General features: G+C 38.5%; 2 protein-coding genes across 4 annotated transcripts in view; both read left to right on the forward strand.

Annotated features, from left to right (window-relative positions):
* Nucleotides 1-5,208, forward strand: part of skor1b (SKI family transcriptional corepressor 1b) — a 50,829-nt gene extending 45,621 nt beyond the window's left edge. Inside the window, exons 7-12 of one of the 3 annotated variants that reach the window (XM_050073783.1) lie at nt 329-422; nt 532-636; nt 765-824; nt 1,234-1,308; nt 3,703-3,777; nt 4,458-5,208. In XM_050073783.1, the coding sequence (XP_049929740.1) occupies nt 329-422; nt 532-636; nt 765-824; nt 1,234-1,308; nt 3,703-3,777; nt 4,458-4,555 (507 nt within the window). In that variant the 3' untranslated portion in view covers nt 4,556-5,208. The other 2 variants (XM_050073784.1, XM_050073785.1) reach the window with 2 other exon arrangements.
* Nucleotides 5,209-7,119: 1,911 nt separating this feature from the next.
* On the forward strand, nt 7,120-20,288 carry pias1b (protein inhibitor of activated STAT, 1b). Its single transcript, XM_050073640.1, has 14 exons — nt 7,120-7,163; nt 9,132-9,564; nt 9,766-9,850; nt 10,065-10,112; nt 10,922-11,012; nt 11,116-11,250; nt 11,351-11,456; nt 11,941-12,014; nt 12,516-12,676; nt 13,084-13,217; nt 13,308-13,485; nt 14,640-14,779; nt 18,367-18,404; nt 18,502-20,288. The coding sequence occupies exons 1-14, from the start codon at nt 7,140-7,142 to the stop codon at nt 18,838-18,840; spliced, it is 1,986 nt and encodes a 661-aa protein (XP_049929597.1). The 5' UTR covers nt 7,120-7,139; the 3' UTR covers nt 18,841-20,288.
* The last annotated feature ends 970 nt before the right edge of the window (nt 20,289-21,258 follow it).

Here is a 21,258-nt window from a genome sequence, read left to right on the forward strand (position 1 = left end):
TACAAGCTGTAATATTTCTCTAAAAGTTTCCTGCAAGTGGGTTTCTTTCCTTGGCTTGTGTGTATTTTTTAAAACAGATAAATCTGTGTGTTATTGTGGGGAAATGTGTCTTTTATGTTTAAACAGTGTAACAGTAGCAACAAACAGCATGTTCACAACATTTAGGAAAAAATATAATTCAACCCTTTAAATAAAAATATATACACTTCAGCATTAAGTATATTTTTAATTATTATTTTTAGAATTTATTTTAATTGTTTATAATTATTCTACAAAGCCTCTTGTAATTTTTAAGAGCTCAAAGAAGTGGTGATTGTGTTTTCTTTAGGTGTACACACCGGAGAGGGGTGAGCTGCAACAAAGGAGCAGTCCGTATCAGTTCAGACCTGCGAATTACCAGACTGGAGTACTTACAACAAATGGTTAGACATTTTTTTTATGCTTTTGTAAAAGCATTTCGCTTTAAGGAAAAAAAAAAGAAAAGAAAAAAGAAAAGGGGGTAAACGTTACATCGATTTATTTTCTCTTAAGATGAGAGTGCAAGTAAAGAGGAGCCGTCTTCTACAGTGGAGGAGATCGAAACGAAATCTTTTAATGAACAAAGCAGCGAGGAGACCCAGCGAGAGCCGGATGAGGGTAAGTTACACCGAGGTCAGCGATTAGGATTTATTTTCCTCTGTTAAAAACTTTTTTTAAAAAATTACAGAAAAATGGGTCTACTTTATTGCAGATAGGAAAATATAATTTATTTTCTGTGCATTCAGGCGAGGACGCGCCAGCCAGAGCTCTGCCAACACAAAGAGCCATAGAAAGTCTGGCAAAAGGTAAGACCATGTCTTACTGTTAGATAAAATAATTGGCAGATAATAAGCCTCTTAAAAAACATTATTATCATTATTATTATAAATTTAGACTTTATAATAATTAAGACATTTTTACTGAATTTAAAGAAAATTGGACAATTCCTCCAGTTATTTTTATTTCTATGTTTTGCCTTAAGGGAAATTCTTTAGTATGTGTCCCAAATATATATATATATATATATATAAAGACAACTTTTTTTTTTTTTGACTGCAGGCCCAGGAAGACCTGCTCTGAATAGTGACTGTAAATGATGATGGTGTCCTCATCACTGTCATTAAAAATAGAAAACTGTCCTAGAAGGAAGATGATGCAAAAGCCTGCTGTACCTGTCCTCCTCCAACGTCCTCTATTTTTGTCTGCTTTTTTTAGAGGAACTACAGAAGCAGCTCTTAGAGCAAGTTGAGCTGAGGAAAAAGCTGGAACGTGAATTTCAAAACTTGAAAGGTAAGCTAAATTCTGCCACAGTGCTTTTTTCCCCCCACCCACTATTTCATTTGGCTTTTATCACCACATCAGTTGATTGGCGAGAGAGAGACTCAGAAGTCTTTCTGGTGCATGTTAAGTGTTGCTCTTCTGTCACTTTTGTGATTCAGGCCAAAACATGAACCCTTGGCATGTCATGACCAAAAACCCACCTCAGCTGTGGCATGCATGTGCTCTTCTCTGCAGAGCAAAATTCTTTTACAGGACATCATTCTTCCAGAAATACTAAGTGGTTCAGGGGCACACTCCCCCTGGGAGGAGATGCTTTCAGAACCCCTTTTAACAATGATGTGATTTTAACCTTCTGTCCAAAAACATTCATACATCTTTGGAAAATAGGAAAGGAAGTGCAGATATTTTGGGGCTCAGTTTAATTTACAGAAACCCTGATTCAGTGAGCACACATACATGTTTGAAGTAAATATGGACACACAGAAATGTAAAAAAGGTTAACGTAAAAAAAAAAAAAGGGGGGGGGGGGGGGGGGTTCATGCCATAGCTGAAGAGAATGTCAGTTTAACTAAATATCAGAATTGGTGTTAAGCTTCTCTGAATGGCAACGCATTTAAAAATGTGACAGAAATTTCCTTCTGCATGCATACATTCAGTACATTACTTATATATGCACAGTTTACATGACTTTACTTAAAAACTCCTCACTGGGGCTGTAAAGATCTTAATTCTTAATATGAAAATGTATCTGAGTCCAGGAGAAGCAGGTGAACTCAGGTGAACTGCAGGACAAAAACACCACTCACACTCTGACCGCTGCAGCATTTTTACCTGACAATAACTCTGTAACACCTTCTCTCCAAAATGCTTGAAAACAACTCATTTCACACTCTGTTTTTCTAAAAAAGCCATTTGAGAATCTCATTAAAATGGAGACTGGATGCACTGCACAGAACTGCTGCACCACAGCAGTGGAAAAAAAACAAATCAACAGAAGTCTAGTGTAACATTTAATTGAACTAAAATCTCAGATGTACAGACAGGAAAAAAAACAAAGGACCCTGTCATGTTGTACAAAGGTATAGAAAGTCTAAATCTAAATAAAATAGGTGACATTACTAGGCCAGTGCATGTAATCCAGATTCATCAGTTTGGGGTGTAAATAAACATCATACGCTTACAGTTTATGGGATAATTTTACCAGCAAAAATACCTCAAATATGACTTGTTTGAAAGGATTTGTGTCACCTTTGTGCAATTTCACACATATCAAAGAAAGAGGGATGTCTCAAAAATTTACAAATTATCCATAAATTCACTTCATATGTATTTGGGGGTTCTGGATATTATTGTTCCCTCACTTTCTAACAGTGTGATATCAGTTCCCGGTGATTACGAAAACCTGTGTGGTGGATTTAAGTTGAATACACAAGTACATTTTTCTTTATACATGCGTATTTGGATCCAGCTATTGGGAATTTGATTTACACAGAGCATAATCAGGTGCAAGACAGCTCAACTGGTATATGTGTAGCATTGGACACTTGGTGAAAATGCCTTTATTCTACATTCATTCCACATTTTTATTCCACTTGATTCACTCTGAAGAGACTGAGGTGTGTTAAATGATAAAGTCTAATCTTAGTCTGCAAACAAGACACAATTATAATACTGGCGAAAGCATGTTGATTACAACATCAACAAAAATGTCTCAAAAAGGTCCTGACAAAAAACATATTTAGACTTTTATTAGGAAGTTTAGCTGAAATAAAAGAGGATCAGCGTACTTTTGCAAACTGCTTTTCCATTTACACTTCATAATTTAAACTCTTGTTGCTGCGTTCATCCAAATATTCTGAAACCCAGCGATGAGACTGTAATTTATACAAAGTATTATTTATTTACAAGTAATTATTTTAACCATGCTAAGCTCTAATCTTCACTATAAAACATAAATGTAAGTATTTTCACACCAGTGTTTGCTGCAATTATGAGCCTTGGAGTTTGTCCCTTGATTGTCGCTTTATCTTGAGAGTAGCGCCCTCTAGAGGCTGGTTAACCGTCGGACTGGACCTGTTTAATGTTATCAGTGTTATCAATCTACTAAAATTAAGAATTTATAGGGAGGATTTCATCCAACTAAGCTCATATACCCTTTGTTATTTTTTATATGTTAATGTGAATATTAAAAACAAATGTCAGACCAACAAACGTGTATAATTTGCAGTATTTTCGGGGTCCAACTGGCTAAATTAAAGCTTTTTGTGTGCGTAAAATTAGGTTTTTATTGATTGTCGTGGTGTTTGTTTGCTTTATTTGTATGTTTGTTTGTTTTTTTGGTTTAAATGGGGGCTCACCCACCACATCACTGACTCGAATCTGTGCCTGCCATTTGTTCCTCAGATAATTTTCAGGATCAGATGAAGAGGGAGCTTTCCTATAGGGAGGAGATGGTTCAGCAGCTCCACATCGTCAGAGGTGAGAGAAATAAAGCAGAGGCAGCGGATACAGCAGCGGGGATTTACAGATTTGCTGTGGCGTGTTTGCCGACGTGATTGATGACAGCCTATATGCTCAAAATGCTTTGTGTATACAGGATACCAGGGATATGCGTGGGCTGTCTGTGGGCTCTCAGTTACTGTTTTGATAGGCAAAGTGCCCTGTTATATTCACGTGAATCACTTGCACTTAACACTTGCTGGATTTTCTCACACTTAAGTTGTGATCAAACTGTTAATTTCCACATGTTAATTAAATAAAGACATTTGTTTTTGAGATTTTATACCTAGGGTTAGTGAGCATCTGCGTCTTTATGTCATCCGGTTTTAGAAGCTTTATGCAACGAGCTGCACCAAAAAAAGAGAAACTTGTTATGCAGTTTAGCAGAAATTAAAAGTAATTGTTGTAAAAGCAGCCTGGATGATGTGCAGATTATATTCCTGCACCCAGAGGCTCATAGAGACAATTAACTGTCACACATTCAACACCTCTTTTTTGCAGCATTGCCTCGACTCAATTAATCCTATTATTGAGTGTACCTCAAACATGCCTGATGCAAATGCATATATTATGTGTTGCACCTTAATATAAAGCTCAATAAGATCGATATACCCTCACGTGCACGTACACTATTGATTGTTTTATCTCCTTCTTCATAGAAGCTCACGACGCTTTACACCATTTCTCGTGTAAGATGTTGACTCCTCGCCACTGCAGCGGATCCTGCACCTTCAAATCTCCTCTGCTCCCACCCTGAGTCACATCACCACACATTTATATGACAGAAAAAAAACTAAAGGGACACATCTACAGCTTCTGTCAAACTATATTTAAAAAAAATCTCCGAGGAATCAAGTTGAATGAACTTGTACTTGTAATATTTTAAAATGTGTATCTCCACCCTCAGCATTTATATAACCACCTGGCATACAGTGTAATTTGTTTTACTGAAATGATACCATTGATATTATTATTATTATTTGTGGCAAAGTGCAATGACAATGTATGTATCTTGTAATAGTTATAGGTTGTTATTTCCTTATTTTTGCGTTGTCAATAATAGCAGCTTTGACTAGCCAATTCATTGCTCCTTATCCTCTCAGTATTGTGAGTTAGCCTACTACTTTTGCTGTGTTCTTCTTTGCAGGCCAACAGCTTCCTTTGGGTGTTATGCACTTTAAACAGATGATGGGACTTACCATTAAAAAAAGCTTGTGCATTGAAATAGGCCTACAATATAATGATTTGTAGCGGTCAAACCATGCCTATTGTTTGTTTCTGAAGACTTACAAAACACAGAAGTTAGTAGGCTACATTAGTACACACCCGCGAACATGTAAGTAGCGACATATTCTATTAAGAGTAGCCTATTTGTTCATGTAATATTTGTTTTCATCGCTAATGAATAAACAATTTTATTAAAAGAAATGCATGTTCTTGCTCTCAGTGTTGTCAAAAATAGTTCTCTTTTAGTTTTAGACATTTATCTTTAGCAGTGAATTTCAGTCTTTGAATTTATGTGCAACTTTCACCTTCATGTGATTACTGAGGCAAATGATAGACGTTTGATTGGCGCAGAAAAAAAAGAAAATATCCACAAGAAAACACCTTAAATCAGGCAGTACCAAGCGGAAAAATACAACCAATGATTATATTGATTAATATTTATCTGATTAATTAAGAGATTGTTTAGACGAGAGAATGTCAGAGTTCCCAGATCCTGAGATGACATCTGTAAGTTGTAGTTTTTTTCGCAACAACCCCAAAACGCAAATAACCTGTATTTAATATTCAGTTATATAAAACAGAGAAAGGTACAATACTCACGTTAGTGAACCAGTAAATATTTGCAAGTTGTGTTTGGTAAATTATGTAAATGATTAACTGAGTTCTCAAAATATTTGGCCATTCATTTTCTGTCGATCAACTCATCAAATAGGCCTTACCGATTAATCGTTACAGCTCGAGATAAGATAGAAAATAACCACATTTAAAAACACACACAAAATGTTTTAATCTGGAGCCTACCTACAGGGGCGTAGCAAATTCTGGGCCCTATGCGAAAGGAGTCTCCTCTGTTTCATTTATTTATTTATTCATCTATTTATTCACAAATTCTTCTTTTTCTTTTTTGGTACCTGAGTTGCCTGTCTTGGAGAAAGACATGATTAAAATGTTTGTGCTTCAGCAGGGAAGCAGTCACTCATTTGCTGCATTTAGACACAAATCCTTGTGCAGGGCGGACTAAAACATTTTGTGCCCTAAAGGGGTGAGAGGGGCCTCAGACAACTTGCACAATTTCTTACACAAAGTTCAATCTTTCAACTGATTTATTCAACTAATTTTAATTTAGTTAGAGTGCTATCTACCTCAAAATAAAGAATTGCAAACAAAACCAGACTTGTCATTGTAGACTTCTCGAGGGCTCCCCTCCAGGGATAATATTTATGTTTACGTACTATAGGCCGATGCAGAAGTTAGCATTGCACTGGTTCCCTCATCAAACAGCCTATGGGATTTTTCCATTGGATTTTTGGATTATTGCCAAAAATAAGCTCAGTGGCAAACAAACATTTACACGTTTTGTTCAGCAAGATAATCTCTTTAAAAATGAACACCAATTTTATGATTACTGAAGCCTAAATGCAATCGCCATTAGTAAAAAGCTAACGCTAAACTACACTGAGGTTGCATGACCTAACGCCACCACCATAACAAGAAAGCCATGTTCTGCATGGCTCAGCATGATAACATTCTTTAGCCTAACTTAGCGACTTATTAGCAACCTCCATTTTTAAGACAAGTAGAAGCTTCAAAGTTCATGAGTGCGATATTTACTGACGTATTTTATGTCGTAGGACAAAATGATATTTACTGACGTATTTTATGTCGTAGGACAAAATGTGAAAGTCTCTTAAGCTTGTGTTAACTACAGACCTGATTTCAGGCATCTAACCAAATACCCATTCAAAAAACCTATCGACTTTGACACGAAGGAAATGTGTGTGGCAAAATGCTAACTCATTGCCAGGTTTTAGGACTCATTCCTGGCCCTGGATAATTAGTCCCTCTTTCCTCCAACTATGTCACCCCTGCCCACTTAACCACTCAGTTTTATTTTTGTGTATTTTTATATGAACAGAACAAATTCGTCAAATAAATTAAATGCTGTTTCAGTGGTAGGCACTAGGTAGTACTAGTAAAGCACCCTTGACTTCCATTGTGTAGTTTTCTGTGTTGCTGCAGCGCCCCCTGCTGCCTCCAGCGAAGAGACGACACAATTTTGAATCTGCTCTGTCCCTTGAGGATGGCTGTTGCGCATGCGCACCTAATGTAACAAGATGGCGGAGAGTGCGGAACTGAAGGTAAAGCGAGTCCCTACATTAGCTTGACAAATAGACGTTTCACACAGTGAGATTTGAATTTCAGACCTTAGCACCATTGTTACTTGGCAGTAGTGACCCGGTGAATGTGTTATCAAAGCATTTAATACCAAAACAGCAGAGCAGTGGAGGCCAGACTAACTGTTAGCTGGCTGGCTAGCTCGCTAGCATTAGCTTTGTTATTGTTGCCGACGTTCCGTTAGGCTGCCTCTGCTGTGCGGCTCACCTACAGATAAGGCCAGATATCGCTTTTAGTGACATATGAAAACCATATTCATGTCAACGTTCAATTCCTAACGGCACTGTAGTGTTAGCCACCTGACATTACCAGTAGTTCACCGGGCGGACCGCAATGTCTGTTTGAAATTGGGCTCTGTCTATTCCCTGGAAGACAAGCGCAGTTTAGCTTCCATTAGCGTTATTTCTGATTTGATGTGACGGTTGTCCACGAAATATACTCACTATCCACAGTGTGGTTTATTGTAATGTAACTCATGTTGGCGATTGTTGTTCAAACACATGAGATAAAGTAAATATTGCAACATTAGGTTTTCTTGATGGCAGATTATACCGGCATCATACAGGCGCTGTTAGCTAGTTTATGCTAACTCTACGCTGTCTCCTCCCCACCTTCTACTCTCTTAATGTTGGTAATTAATTATTAATTGACAGAAAACACTCTTTGTGAAACGCTTTTATATTGATCTGCTCACTTCCAAAACAAATCTCTGCACTGTTGACACTCCTACTTTGTCTCATCATATGAGCTGTATTATACACAGTGCAAAAGCCACTTTACATATGCTCATCAAAGTTTAGCTCATTTATTAACTAAATCTAAATGTATCACTTGGTATGTGACACAACATTTTAATAACAGGCCAGATATCAAGTGTCATCAGGATGTTTATAGATACTGAAAATTTCCCTTTGGCAGTTTCACACCGAGTGCTAATTGGGCTCGGTAATTAACACACAGATAACCTTGACTGATAAAGCGGATTGCCAGTTACATTTGCACTTCCTTTGCTGGTCGTCTTTTTACTGCAAACATTAAATGTTTCATTAGTTATTCATAAGAGATTAGTATACATTAGGTGGACAGAAGGACATGAGTACATGTGCAGTATGATGTAACATAATGCAACAGAAACGCTGCTTTTGTTGGGATTAAAATGTGTTGTTTTTATTGCCTTTGTGTCACAGAGATGTTGATCCAAGGCTTTGTTCATTTATAAGGTTTGCGATGTTGCTTTATGAGACTGCATTACACTGTACTTTGTACTTTGCTGAGAATGAAAAAACAGTGTCATTCGATTGTACTATGTTATTAGATGCTTCTATTATTTTGACATTCTCCAACAACAAAATAACAGGATCACTGTGTAGTGTAATGTACTCTAATAGAACATCGCAAATCACTTTATCAGAAATTGAATTAACACCTCTCTGACACTGTCTCAAGAAAAGTTCTCTGAGATATTGAATTTCATTATTTAGTACAGACACTCATGTTATTGAGTCCACACCCTGTATTATCACTTGCAGCATGTGGCAATGCTTTATGGATGAAAGCTTTGAAAAGCTGTTTGATTGTAAGACATGTGCTGTTGTTACTTCTCGCCAAAAGGCCATCTCTGCCAAAGTCATCTCAGAGTGACTGTGTTTGTTGAATATACTGTATGATGAAGCTCTTGATGTTAATCTTTCATTGAGATACAAGCTGGAAATTATATTAATCTTCCTGCTCCAAGCATGTCTCAAAAATTAAATATTATGGGTGTGGGCGACTTGCAATCTAGTAAAGGATTCTAATGACGTACAGAAGAAAGTTAGGCATGCTTTTGTAATGTTTTAAATTAAAAGAAACTTGTTTCTTTACATCAGAATAGGAAGTTATGTTTTTCAGAGAATAATAGCTCATTCTCCCCACTCTTTATTTCCTACCAGCAAATGGTAATGAGCCTTCGAGTTTCGGAGCTCCAGGTGTTGTTGGGATATGCAGGACGGAATAAGCACGGGCGCAAACACGAACTTTTGACCAAAGCTCTCCACCTACTCAAGGCCGGTTGCAGTCCTGCAGTGCAGATGAAGATCAAAGAGCTCTACAGACGGCGCTTCCCAACCAAAATGGTTTCGCCAGTGGACCTGGCTCTGCCCGGTGTTCATTCTGCCTCTAGCCTGCCCGCTAGCCTTGCCCAGCTGGGATTTGACAGCCACGGCTCCCCATCGCCTCTGCTGCCTGTTTCTTTACTTGGGCCTAAGCATGAGCTAAGTCTGCCTCACCTCCCCTCCGCCTTGCACCCTGTACACCCAGATGTCAAGCTCCAGAGATTGCCATTCTACGACGTTCTGGATGAGCTCATTAAGCCAACCAGCCTGGGTGAGTTCATCGCTACCTGCTCAGCTCTGTGTGAAGTGATAACACCTCTTCCTCTTCTACATACTGATGAAGCATTGTGACCACAGATACCTGAACCATGACTCAGTTAAAGTTCAGTATGAGCTGATTAGTGCCTTGTGACATCTATAGGTTTCCTCTCTGACTATCATGTTCTGTTCCTGGTGTCTTTTTTTTCTGTAGCCTCAGACAACAGTCAGCGGTTCCAGGAAGCATGTTACGCTTTTGCATTAACACCACAGCAAGTTCAACAGATCAGCAGCTCCATGTAAGTGAGAAACTCTCTGGTAAGAGATGAGAGGGAAGAAGAAATAATACTGTGAGAGCATTGTAACTACCAAACCATTTTCTTTGTACTGTTTACATGATTCAGAAAGCAGGTATTGTCCTAACACAGCAGGCAGTACGAATAATTTGTTATTAAGTTGTTGTTATTAAATTGCGTTGACCAGCCTGAAATGACTTCTTGTTTTATTCTTTAGGGACATATCTGGGACCAAATGTGACTTCGCTGTTCAAGTCCAATTAAGGTATGTCAAACATACTTTTCTTAAGAGCAAACTTTCTCTATTAACCAAGAAGTAGTGAGTAGTGGGTCTGTGTTTCGACCAGTAGTAGCCATGTCACCTGTGTATGTCTTGTAATTTCAGTCTCTCTTCTTAAGGTTTCAGTCTGACTTTCAGATTCAGACATAAGACCTTCACCCAGTATTAAACTTTAACTTAAGTTATTTATTAAGGTAGAGTTATTAGTGATGATTATGACAAAGACAGGAATCTAGATTAGTTACAATGAGAACAGATAAATGATATTTTTATTATAATAATAATAAAAAATGGGGACATATTTTACTGAACAATACAGGCAAAGTGTTGTATTGGCAAAAACTTGATTCAAAGCATTGGTGTCATTTGCACCCACACACTTAAAAATTTGCTTGCAGTTAAACTCCAAGAGTATAGTTTTTTGATAATTTACAGGCAAGCAACTGTGTCCCTTAACTTGCTTTAAGACCATACATAAAATAATCAAACTAAACAGACACTTTGTTGGCATTGTTTTACTTGTGAAGAAATACCAAATGACATAAAGAAAACTGACATTCTTCTTAGTTGCAGAATTAAATACTCACTGTATGGATGAATGCCATCCTTTAAGAGGTGCTCTCCTATATCATAGATGGAGGTGGCTGTACTTGACACAACTGAAATGGTAAAATAAGCAAGCAAGCCAACCTTTTTTGTGAAAGTGCCAACTTTACAGAAACAAATTGCTTTTTGAGATTTGTCCCTCAACATTAGGTCTCACCGCTTACGTAATGCGCCTTCTTTATTTTCAGATTTTGTTTATCAGAGACAAGCTGTCCCCAGGAGGATCATTTCCCCCCTAATCTGTGTGTGAAGGTGAACGGCAAACCGTGTAATCTCCCGGTGAGTCCAGACAGTTTATCAGTCTATCTCGTCACAATATCTGCGTATCACAACACGAGTTACTGAGAATTGAGGTCACTGATGTTTGATGTTTTGTCTGCAGGGATATCTTCCTCCAACCAAAAATGGAGTTGAACCAAAAAGGCCCAGTCGCCCCATCAACATAACCTCTCTCGTCCGACTGTCCACCACAGTCCCCAACACAATTGTGGTGTCATGGACTTCAGAAATTGGGAGGGTAAGAAGATCCAGGCTAAGCTTGATGAACCAATTTCTCACTACTCATTAAAGAGGATATAAGTCATCTCAATATAACTTGTTTTTGCTCACTTTGTCAGAGTTTCTCCATGGCTGTTTATCTGGTAAGACAGCAGTCGTCTGCAGTGTTGTTGCAAAGACTACGGGCCAAAGGAATTAGGAACCCTGACCACTCGAGAGCTCTGAGTAAGTTGCCTCTTTATTTTTAGTAAGAACATGTGTAGATACTACATCTATTAGGGAGTAGGAATAACAAAAAATAACTTCTTTCATATAGTAACTCCTGTGCATTTTCTGTGGCCTGTTTGACCACAGTCACAACAAATTGAAAGTCCTGGGAAATAAACTAAGGACTCTAAAAAAGGAACTAAGTTCTGCAAAGTTCCCAAAAGATTTCCTGGAAAAGTTAGTTTGCTTGTTCCACAACAGTTCTTGCATACACATAAAACATTTTCCTCTATGGTATATTTATATATTGGTTTTACCGTATTATGTCAAGTTATACAAGTCTGACGTTTCTCTTTACACTGTTGTATCTGTGCGTACTGACCAAGAATTATTTCTGGGGGAGTTTGGGATCCTGTTTAACAAATGAACATATTGCACACTTTGATTTAACAGTCATAATTCTTGTATTTAATTTTTGTGTTTTTCTTTTTTTTTCTTGCAGTCAAAGAGAAATTAACAGCTGATCCAGAGAGTGAGATCGCCACCACCAGTCTACGAGTCTCTCTCCTGTGTCCTGTAAATACTCCAATATCATACTCATTTTAAAAAGTAGTGTTGTAGTTATTGTTATTGTTGGTGATGGAGTATATTAACTCAGTTTTTCTGATTATACTACTTTCACCTAAGTGTTATTTTGAATTCAGGACTTACACTTGAAACAGAGAATTTTTAAACAAAGGTTTTTCTTCTTTTACATAGATAAAGGATCTCAATACCTCTTCCACTACTGGTTACTGTACAGTAGCTAGTTGTGAGAAGTATACATAGTAACCTGGAGAATACCCGTAGAACCAGTTAAACCAGTTTATTAGCCTATTAATGGGTCAACAATAAAGTAACGCACAATTCTAATTACACAGTGAATTTTTAAATCACCAGACAGACAAAAGGTATTTCTCCATATACCGTACACTTCATTAGAGCACAGTTGCTTTGCAACAAATCCGTCGTTATAAAACAAACTGGTGTTTGATGCAGTTCTGAGGTGACATTTATTTTGCTGTTTTTCTTTTAAAGCTGGGGAAGATGAGGCTGACAATCCCTTGTCGATCGATGACCTGCTCTCACCTCCAGTGCTTCGATGCTACACTTTACATCCAAATGAATGAAAAAAAGCCAACCTGGGTGTGTCCAGTCTGTGACAAGAAGGCACCGTATGAGCACCTCATTATAGACGGGTGAGCACAACACGTCAGACATTCCTACACACATTATTGTCACGCTGGATAATGAGGTAATTTACCTGGTGGTAGCTGAGATGAAGGATAGAATAATTGCTGCTGTCAAAGCTTCTGAGAGAAGATCTGTCTTCGTGGCATTATAAAACACTCCAAGGTGTCTGATAAGTCTTCAAACTCATGAACCTATTGCCTTAGTTCCTGCTTCATATTTCATTGTCTCATTTGTACCTGAAGACGACACCAAAGCAGCCCCACGTCTTGATTTTTTAGAAGTTCTGTTTGGTCTGAATGCCCAGATAGGAATTGCATCATTAAAAAGTGCAAATACACTCAAGTACTAAAGTGTATGTAATCCTGGTTGCAAAGTTGCCAAACTGTATTGAAATGTCATGATGCTTTCACAGGTTGTTCATGGAAATCTTGAATAGCTGTTCTGACTGTGATGAAATCCAGTTCAAAGAAGATGGAAACTGGGCCCCTATGAGGTCGAAGAAAGAGGTGCAGGAAGTGTCTGCTTCGTACAATGGCGTAGACAGCGGTATGTATCTGCCGCACACTTAAGATTCTTTGAGTGTACTCATTCATTGTGATTTGTGAGCAAAGTGTGAGCTAACTGTTCCTTCTGTAGATTCGTCTCGGACAGACACACACGAGCAGAAACGGGGATCGTCTAACGACAACAACAAGAAAGTTGATGTGATTGACCTGACACTGGATAGCTCCTCAGAGGACGAGCTAGACGATGAGCCGCCTCCTAAAAGGCCCTGTCCCTCGCTGTCACCTGTCTCTCCACCTCCAAACAAGGGGTGAGTCTCTAAACCACAAACAGGAAGTGAGAGCATCATAAACAGATGTATTTAGGATCTCTTTGCTCAGCTCTGTCATGTTACTTCTTTTGTCTCTAAGGCTGTGTCCACACTAACTTCATTTAAAACACTATTGCTATGTTTCTGCCTAGCATTTACACTACTTGTAAGAGACTTGCAAATTGTAGCCTTTGAAACAGAGACCTGAAATGCTGCTGAATCTATTTTAGTTTGAAAACTCCGGCGTTGCGTTTTCAAGTGGATGTACAGAAACAGAGACTTTTTAAAACAATAAGGTAGACATCCATATTGGCCTTCTGATTGGGTCTTGTCAGTCTACCGTATTTGCTTTGCAATGAATTCCAATTCGTTTTCCAGCACCTTGACAGCTTTATACTCATGTGGCTTGTAGTAACAGTTCAAAGAAAATAAATCTCTGGCCCTACATTTCACTGTTGTCATTCTTCCTTCATAGTTTTCATCTGCAACTAGGCAACCAACTACAGAGTAGACAACCTGCTTCCTGCTTACACCAGCACGCTCATGCCCAGTGAATACTCACGTGATATGCACAGGCATGTTAAGGCCAGTTCACAGTTTCTTGTGTTTCAGCAAGAGCCCACTTTGGTCTGTGTGACGAGAATATCGTCATCCACCCATGTCTGCAAGGGCCCGTACAGACCCCTATGCAGACATCAGGATGCAGCCCAGTTTTTGTGACTGCCTATTATGGATAGCAAGCATGGCAACTGTGCATCTTCCAGTCTCTTGTTCCATACTCTGTTCCAGTCCAAAACACTGCAGTCAAGCCAGGTGCAGCCGCTGTACCATGGTGAAGTTTTAAGTTGAATATTTGACAGATTTCACTTCAGACCCAAAAGCAACTTCTTAGTTTCACTTTCACCCAGCGTTGGCAGTAGATAAGCTCACCTCCCGACCTTCCCATTCACTGCCGGGGACTGACATGGACTCTCAGTTTTACTATGACTATCACAGCGTGCGTGTCCGCGTGACTGCAGCTATCCGCGGACGTTCACTGTGAAAAGTATGTCCGAGCATTTGGTATTGAGGGAGATTATTTCTGAAAATATGTTAAAACTGTGGTGTCTGTGTGTGGATGTTGCCTAACCTGATGTGGTGTTGTTTCCCCTCAGAGTACTGAACCTACACAGCCAGGCCTCACCTGTGAGCAGAGCTCCCAGCATGCCCCCCGTGGAGACCAGCTACATTCCTCCGCCGCCTCCTCTTATCCAGGACTATCGCTACTACCATCACACAGCTAGCGACCTGCCAGGTACACCTGTCACTTGTCTTAAAGGATAGATTCAGAGACTAATACAATACTCACGCCTATATCTGTGTTGAAAAGGTTATTGACCACAGTTATCATTTCTTCTGTTCATACTGGCTGTGGAGCAATATGTCTTCTAAAGCTTGTCCTCGGCTAAAGCTGACATGATGCCTCAGCAGTCCGAGTCTGCTGAATCATTTGGGGATCTTTCATAGTTACAGGCTTTGTGTTTACTTCCTGAGATGTGGGGAAGGGACATGCCCTGACTTGTTGCTGGGACAAAACCTCAGCAGTAAACCCGATCACATGACTGTCAGGAGGAAGACACCCACTTGATTCGATTAACTCAGTCCGCTGAAGCCTCATATTAGCTTAAGATGAGTGTTGGCATGGAAACATGACTGCGGATAATGTGCCCAATCTCTTTAAGCTCGAGTTTTCAATGTCAATGTGAGACACTTGCATCCCACTAACTTCCTGTGACTCTTATTAGTATTGCGTGTGAAGTCTGCAAGCATTCACAACCTATGTTGTTCTACAGCAAAAAATTCTGTATTCTTATTATTCCGCCCACTTTTTTGGCACGCTACTCCTTCCACATTTTTCAACATAGAAACTTCATGCAAACATCAAAATATTCAGCTTAATGAGGCTCATTTTCCCCATTCAAATAAATGGACTGTGTGTTCAAACTTGGCACAAATTTATGCTTTTACATTCATTTTCAACTCCTCGTTCATACAGTCATGTAGAAACTCCATTCAGACTTTAAAATGTTCCATGTGGGGTGTACATTCTGGCTTGTATTCAGCTTTCAAATCCCATTCAAACTTTTTGAAATATTCAAACTTAAAAATGCCCTTTTCAGGTTTTTACATTGGTTTGTTTTGGACGTAATGTTCAGAGCTATACTGCCCTACAAAGGCAAACTGCAGTAAGTACGCTAACACTGAACTGAGAAAAATGGCTTCAGTGTTTTTTGACTGTTTAGCCAAATGTGTTGTAGGTAGAAAAATAGGAATACACTTATTAAGTAGCTGTAGTAACTGCACTCTGTCTTTGTATTACCCTCAACAGCTGTATAGGTAATGCAAAGGCAAAGTGCAGAAACTACAGTTTTAGTGTCTTATCTTTTTCAGTATGAGGAAAACTGTTTTAATCTCTTACTAGATTCAATTTATGTTTGTTCATTTATAGTTGTCTGTTTTAAAAATATTTAGCAGCCCCCAAGTATCATTATGTTGTAATAATCACTTCATCAGGTTTGACTTAAATTAAGATTACCTGACATCCTCTTCATCACAGATTAAAATCAATTATTTTGTCATTGGCATCACAAATACGATTCACCATAATACACTTAACTGTGACGTTTTTTCTTGGTCCACCCAAAGCAGAGTGCAGTAGCTACATTTACTGCGGTTTGCCTGGGTTTTGGCTGAATTTTGTAGTGACTGCAATTTTTACCCCCTATTTTCTCAAGAACAGAACAAGATTGAACCAGGAAATTGTGTCACAACATAAAACAGACATCCAGCCTTTGTGAGGCAATATAGTGTGGGACTCAACTGTCAGAGTGTCGAGCGCTTCTAAAACACTTTAACTTGCTGTCACACTCACAATTTTCACTCTACATACATCATTTTTGGTGAAAATGGAGTAAAACCTGTGCTCTTTCAAACAACGTTGATGTGGAAGCAATCAGACTTACACATTTGGCACAGTCAACCTGAAAGTGAAAGCAACTCCACTTACTGTTTCCATTGAATTCAATGTTAAGCAGGACTAGAAATCTGTGGAGGACAGCAGATCGTACCAGTTTTTTAACCTGCTTAAAACTTTCACTTTACCGTCAGCTTTTCAAAGAATATTAAATATTCCACATTTTTCATGCATAATGGTTATTATTTAACTTTTTGATGACATTCATACTAATTGAACCCCTTACCACTCTTCCAACTACTCTAATTACTTCACAGTTTTACACATTTAAGGCAGCCTTACAGTGTAGCATCAGCTTTTCAACAACCCTTAAAACATTCCACATAATGAGTATCATTCAGCTTTTCATTGATATTCATACTAATTAAGCCCATTCCTACCATTTCACCCATTCTCACACATTCAAGCCAGCAACTCGCGTCAGCTTCTTAAAAACCTTCAAATATTCCACGTATTGGCATCATCAAATTTTCTATTTCATTAATACTAATTAGACCTACTTCTACTTTTTCAACTATTCCTAACACTAAACCTTACTATTACACATCAAAACTAGCAATTCAGTGTAGCATTAGCTTTTCAAGAAACCTTGAAATATTCCACATCATTAATACATTATTGGTATTATTAGACGTTTAAAGCCAGCTTTGCAGTGAAGCATCAGCTTTTCAGCATGCAGCACTCACACCTGCAAACTCCTCAGAAATTGTATTCTCTAGTTATTATTTGTCTTACTTTAATTCTGGGATAATTAGGCTCCTTTTTAAGTCTATATTTTCTAATATTTTGGCAAATTGGCACCATTAAAAGTATACTGAATTAGGTATTAGGTGTTCCTGTTTGTATTGTCCCCATTGATGTACAGACAGCTATTACTTTGATGTTGAAAAAAAATGGAAGTATTCTCAGGCGAGCACTGGAGTCATAAGGAGCATCTCTTTTCTCTGTGATTTCCAAGCGGATTTATGAATGTATATTAGTTACAGACATTGGAGTGCAAGTGAAAGTGTTAGTTGCACTAAATTAAAGAATATGTAGATCATGTCTGTATGTTCAGAGTTATGAAATTGTGGCAGTCCAGCACTTAACCTAACATATTTCCCCAAACACAGTGGTTGTTTTATGATTTTAGTCCCCTGAGAATCAGCATCTCTGTGATTTAGGGTCGTATTTAGTTTTTCTTTGTTTCCTTCATGCCTCATTTCTGCCTCTTTCTTGGTCATGAATTACAAAGGCTGCGTTGGCAATTATGAATGACAGTATTGACAGCATTTTGGGTGCAGGAGGCTCATCTCGCTACTCGGCATGAAGACCCTTTTGTAAAAGAAGCAAGCTCATGAGATCGACAACATGTGACAATGTTCTGTTTGTTTAACCTAAATTTTAAAGAAAAAAAGGAGGTTAACACTGTACATAACCGCCAGTGGTGCTGCTGTATAGTGTTAGCAATGAGAGATGGAGATAATGACAGTAAATTCAGGTAAAATACAGATTTTACTCATCCAGGCAAATGAGACACATAAAACACAGACATGGGTGCTTATTTCTAAATCACAAGAGGTCCCTAGGTAATACTAGTCCCATGTGAATACATCTGTAATCAGTGCTGCAGCTCAAACTGCTGCCTGTGTTGGTCAGAGGACCAGACTCCAAAGGAAGGGATCACTTCATAGCCAATGTGGGCAGTAGGAATGATTACAGCAACCCATCCGTCTCTTCACATGTATACATAAGCCAATACAAGTTTTAACAAGTGAATCTATCTTTCAATACGGATGTTTGTTTCTTATTAAATTGGTATGTAACTGTAAATATTGGTAGTTTATATCCAGAATGAAGTAAATGGAGTCTTCTTCCTTTTCTTACAGATCTAAATTTCTTCTCCTTCCTCCAAGGCGACAATCAGGTATGTTTGTTCAAACAGCTGAACGTAATCAACATCATATCACAGTGTGTTTATGTCTGGTTGTTGTGTTAATGGTCATTCTTTTCTGTACTATTAGCGCTACAACATGGTGATGGCTGCTGCAGCGTCAGCGTCAGCCTCAGAGGACCACGACCTGCTCCTCAACCGTTTCCTGCCCTACGGCTCCCCTCAGATGTTACGGGAGCAGCCGGGCACCCCAGGGAGCAGCACGCTGGCAGCCACCAACGGAGGCAGCAACAGTGGCAGCACCAGTAGTTTGGTGTCTTCCAGCAGTCTGCGGGACCGCGACAAAGACAGAGAGCGTGACAGAGACAGGGACAGCCACACCATCTCAGGATTGTCGAGGTCCTCGGTGGAAGCTGCGGCGGCGGCAGCCATTTACGGCTCCATATCTGACGTTATCTCTCTTGACTAAGATCCACACACAGAACTGAAAGACAAGGGAGACCTCGAGAACAGTTCTTTGTAAATAAGGAAGAGGAAGATGAAAGAATACAGTGCTATGTACAGAGAGGAAAATCTATTTTCAATTTTACTTATCATGTGTATATAAACTTAGGACGCTTCTTGTCCGGTGAGTTACTTCAGTTGATATTTTTCTGTGAATACTGAAGACTTTTTCACACCTCTTCATGTGGTCCTTTGATTATATTGTACCTTTTGTACCTGGTTTTTACAGTTTTGTTTCGATATTCCATGTCAATGGCATTATTTCAGTATAATGTTATGTGCACAGAGCCCAATGAGGTGACACCTTATGTAACATGATATTTAGAATATAAAGAAAATGGGCATTGTTATAGATGTACAAAAGGCAAGTCACAGCAAAACAGGAAAATGTGTAACACTTTCTTTATTTTCTAAATGGCATCATTTCTGTCAAACACGTTTTGACAGCAGAAAGATCTGGCCATTTTTGCCATCACTGTAGATTTTTCTGTAAGACATTCATGCTGTGGTCATAATATTTTTAAGGATTTATTTATGATGTAAGTTATGTTGGATGTATGCTGTTTTTTTTAAGAAGCATTCCTTATGCCTCTAAGAACTGTTGCCACTAGAATTGCAGAAGCAAACGCTAGATCCTTCTGTTGTCATTACTCTGCACTCTCTTCACCTGTTTCAGTCAATCAACTATGAACAATAGTGTATAGTTTAGACTGTACCTAAAATGCATATGAATTGGGAGTAAGTCTGTATTGTAAGACCAGGCTTTTTCAGTGTGTGAATGAGTGGCACTAGTCCAGCAAGCAGCCTTCTTGTTGTCTATTGTCTTATAATTTTATTTTGCATTTTACACTTAAGTGGAAGCGGCCGGTCGACATGTTTCAAGACAGAGCTAGTGTCTCGTCCACTTGAGGTAATTCTTTAATTTGACATTTCATGATGTCTTTATGTTTGATTTTAGCACTTGCTTCTTTACATAAAGGCTGTGTGGAGCAGTGAAGCGTTCACAGTTGCAGCAAACACTTCGAGAGTAGTTTTCAGCTTTGCATGTCTCTGCGAATTACCTGAAAGCTCACCTGTGTGAGTGCTGTGCTGTTCCTGTGTGAGGCCACAGGATGCATTATCTTTTTTTGTCGTTAAGTGTATTTGCAACAGCCTACGAGACAACTGTGATAGCTTAGTCTTTGAGTGTATCACAACATGCATTTTGGCCCAGAAGTTAAAATCATTGAAGTTATTATGGACTCATCCCCCACCCTTTATTTTTCTTGACTTGTGCTTACGATTAGGATTATTTATTATCATATATATTTTCAGCATTTGTTTGATTCGTGGATATGCATTGCTGTCATTGTATGTGATATTTCTTTTGTAATTATATAATTAATGCTATTTAAAGATGTCATAGTTGCTTGACATGCATTGTAACATTTTCTGTTTGTTTTACTATCAGATGATGTCAATAACTCAATAGAGGCTTTGATCATTTTGAACCGCTACAAGGTCTACTGTGCTGTTTGATATTTGTAAGAATTAAACAGATATAAGAAAGTCTAACTTTGGAGTTGTTCTAAGGACAGTCCTGATTCAGCTGCATGTGTTCTTGTGTCACAGTGTGCACTCTGATTCAGTTTGTTCAGCAAAAGACAAGACTTTTGTTGTAGGGAAATGCTAATGCTAATGCTAATGCCAGACTAATACATAGTTTGTCCACCAGAGAGCACTGACTGACATGGAATAGCAAAAAGAACATTTTTAAAAGGCTTCTCTGTTTCACTGTAAAACTGAATTATTTATGTATTATTATAGACAGAAGGAAATACTGTAGTCATTAATTGTAAAAAACAAAACAAAAAAAAAACCTTTTTATATTATTTCAACTTGAATTTATTGATCCTTCAAAAGCAAATTTAATCAGCTCCATGACAGATTGCCCTAAATCGTAATTGCAGCGCACATTTTGAGTTTCCACAGCAGGAAAAGCACAGGTATAACAAATAGATGGCTCTGATTCATTTAAGTGTGTCAGTAAGCCAAACACTGGCACACCTAAATGGAACGCAGCCATCAGGGTCTATACAGACAGAGAGGTGTATAATTGGAGGAACTCAACTGAGGCCTTTAGCGTTTAACTCTTTGTGTGTAACAGTAAGCTTGGTTTGCAGTTTTTACATGACCAAGTGGGCCCTAATCTATAAGCTATAAACTATACATCAGACATGTCCAAAGTCCGGCACAAGGGCCAATTGTGGCCCGCGGCTTGTTTCAAAATATACTATATGTGGTCTGCCACATATTAGTTAATCAGGCAAGTTGTCTTTTTTTTCAATATCACACTGTGACAGAACTATCATAAAGTTTGTACACATGTACAAAGCAATTCATA

The sequence above is a fragment of the Epinephelus moara genome, chromosome 20 (assembly GCF_006386435.1).
Source record: "Epinephelus moara isolate mb chromosome 20, YSFRI_EMoa_1.0, whole genome shotgun sequence".
Classification (NCBI taxonomy): Eukaryota; Metazoa; Chordata; class Actinopteri; order Perciformes; family Serranidae; genus Epinephelus; species Epinephelus moara.

What these genes read in the sequence shown, in the direction of transcription:
- pias1b (XM_050073640.1), top strand. Translation starts at nt 7,140, where the DNA reads ATGGCGGAGAGTGCGGAACTGAAG. An exon ending in CAACAGATCAGCAGCTCCAT is followed by an intron (nt 9,851 to 10,064) that starts GTAAGTGAGAAA and finishes TTTATTCTTTAG; the next exon opens with GGACATATCTGGGACCAAAT. An exon ending in TGACCACTCGAGAGCTCTGA is followed by an intron (nt 11,457 to 11,940) that starts GTAAGTTGCCTC and finishes TTTTTCTTGCAG; the next exon opens with TCAAAGAGAAATTAACAGCT.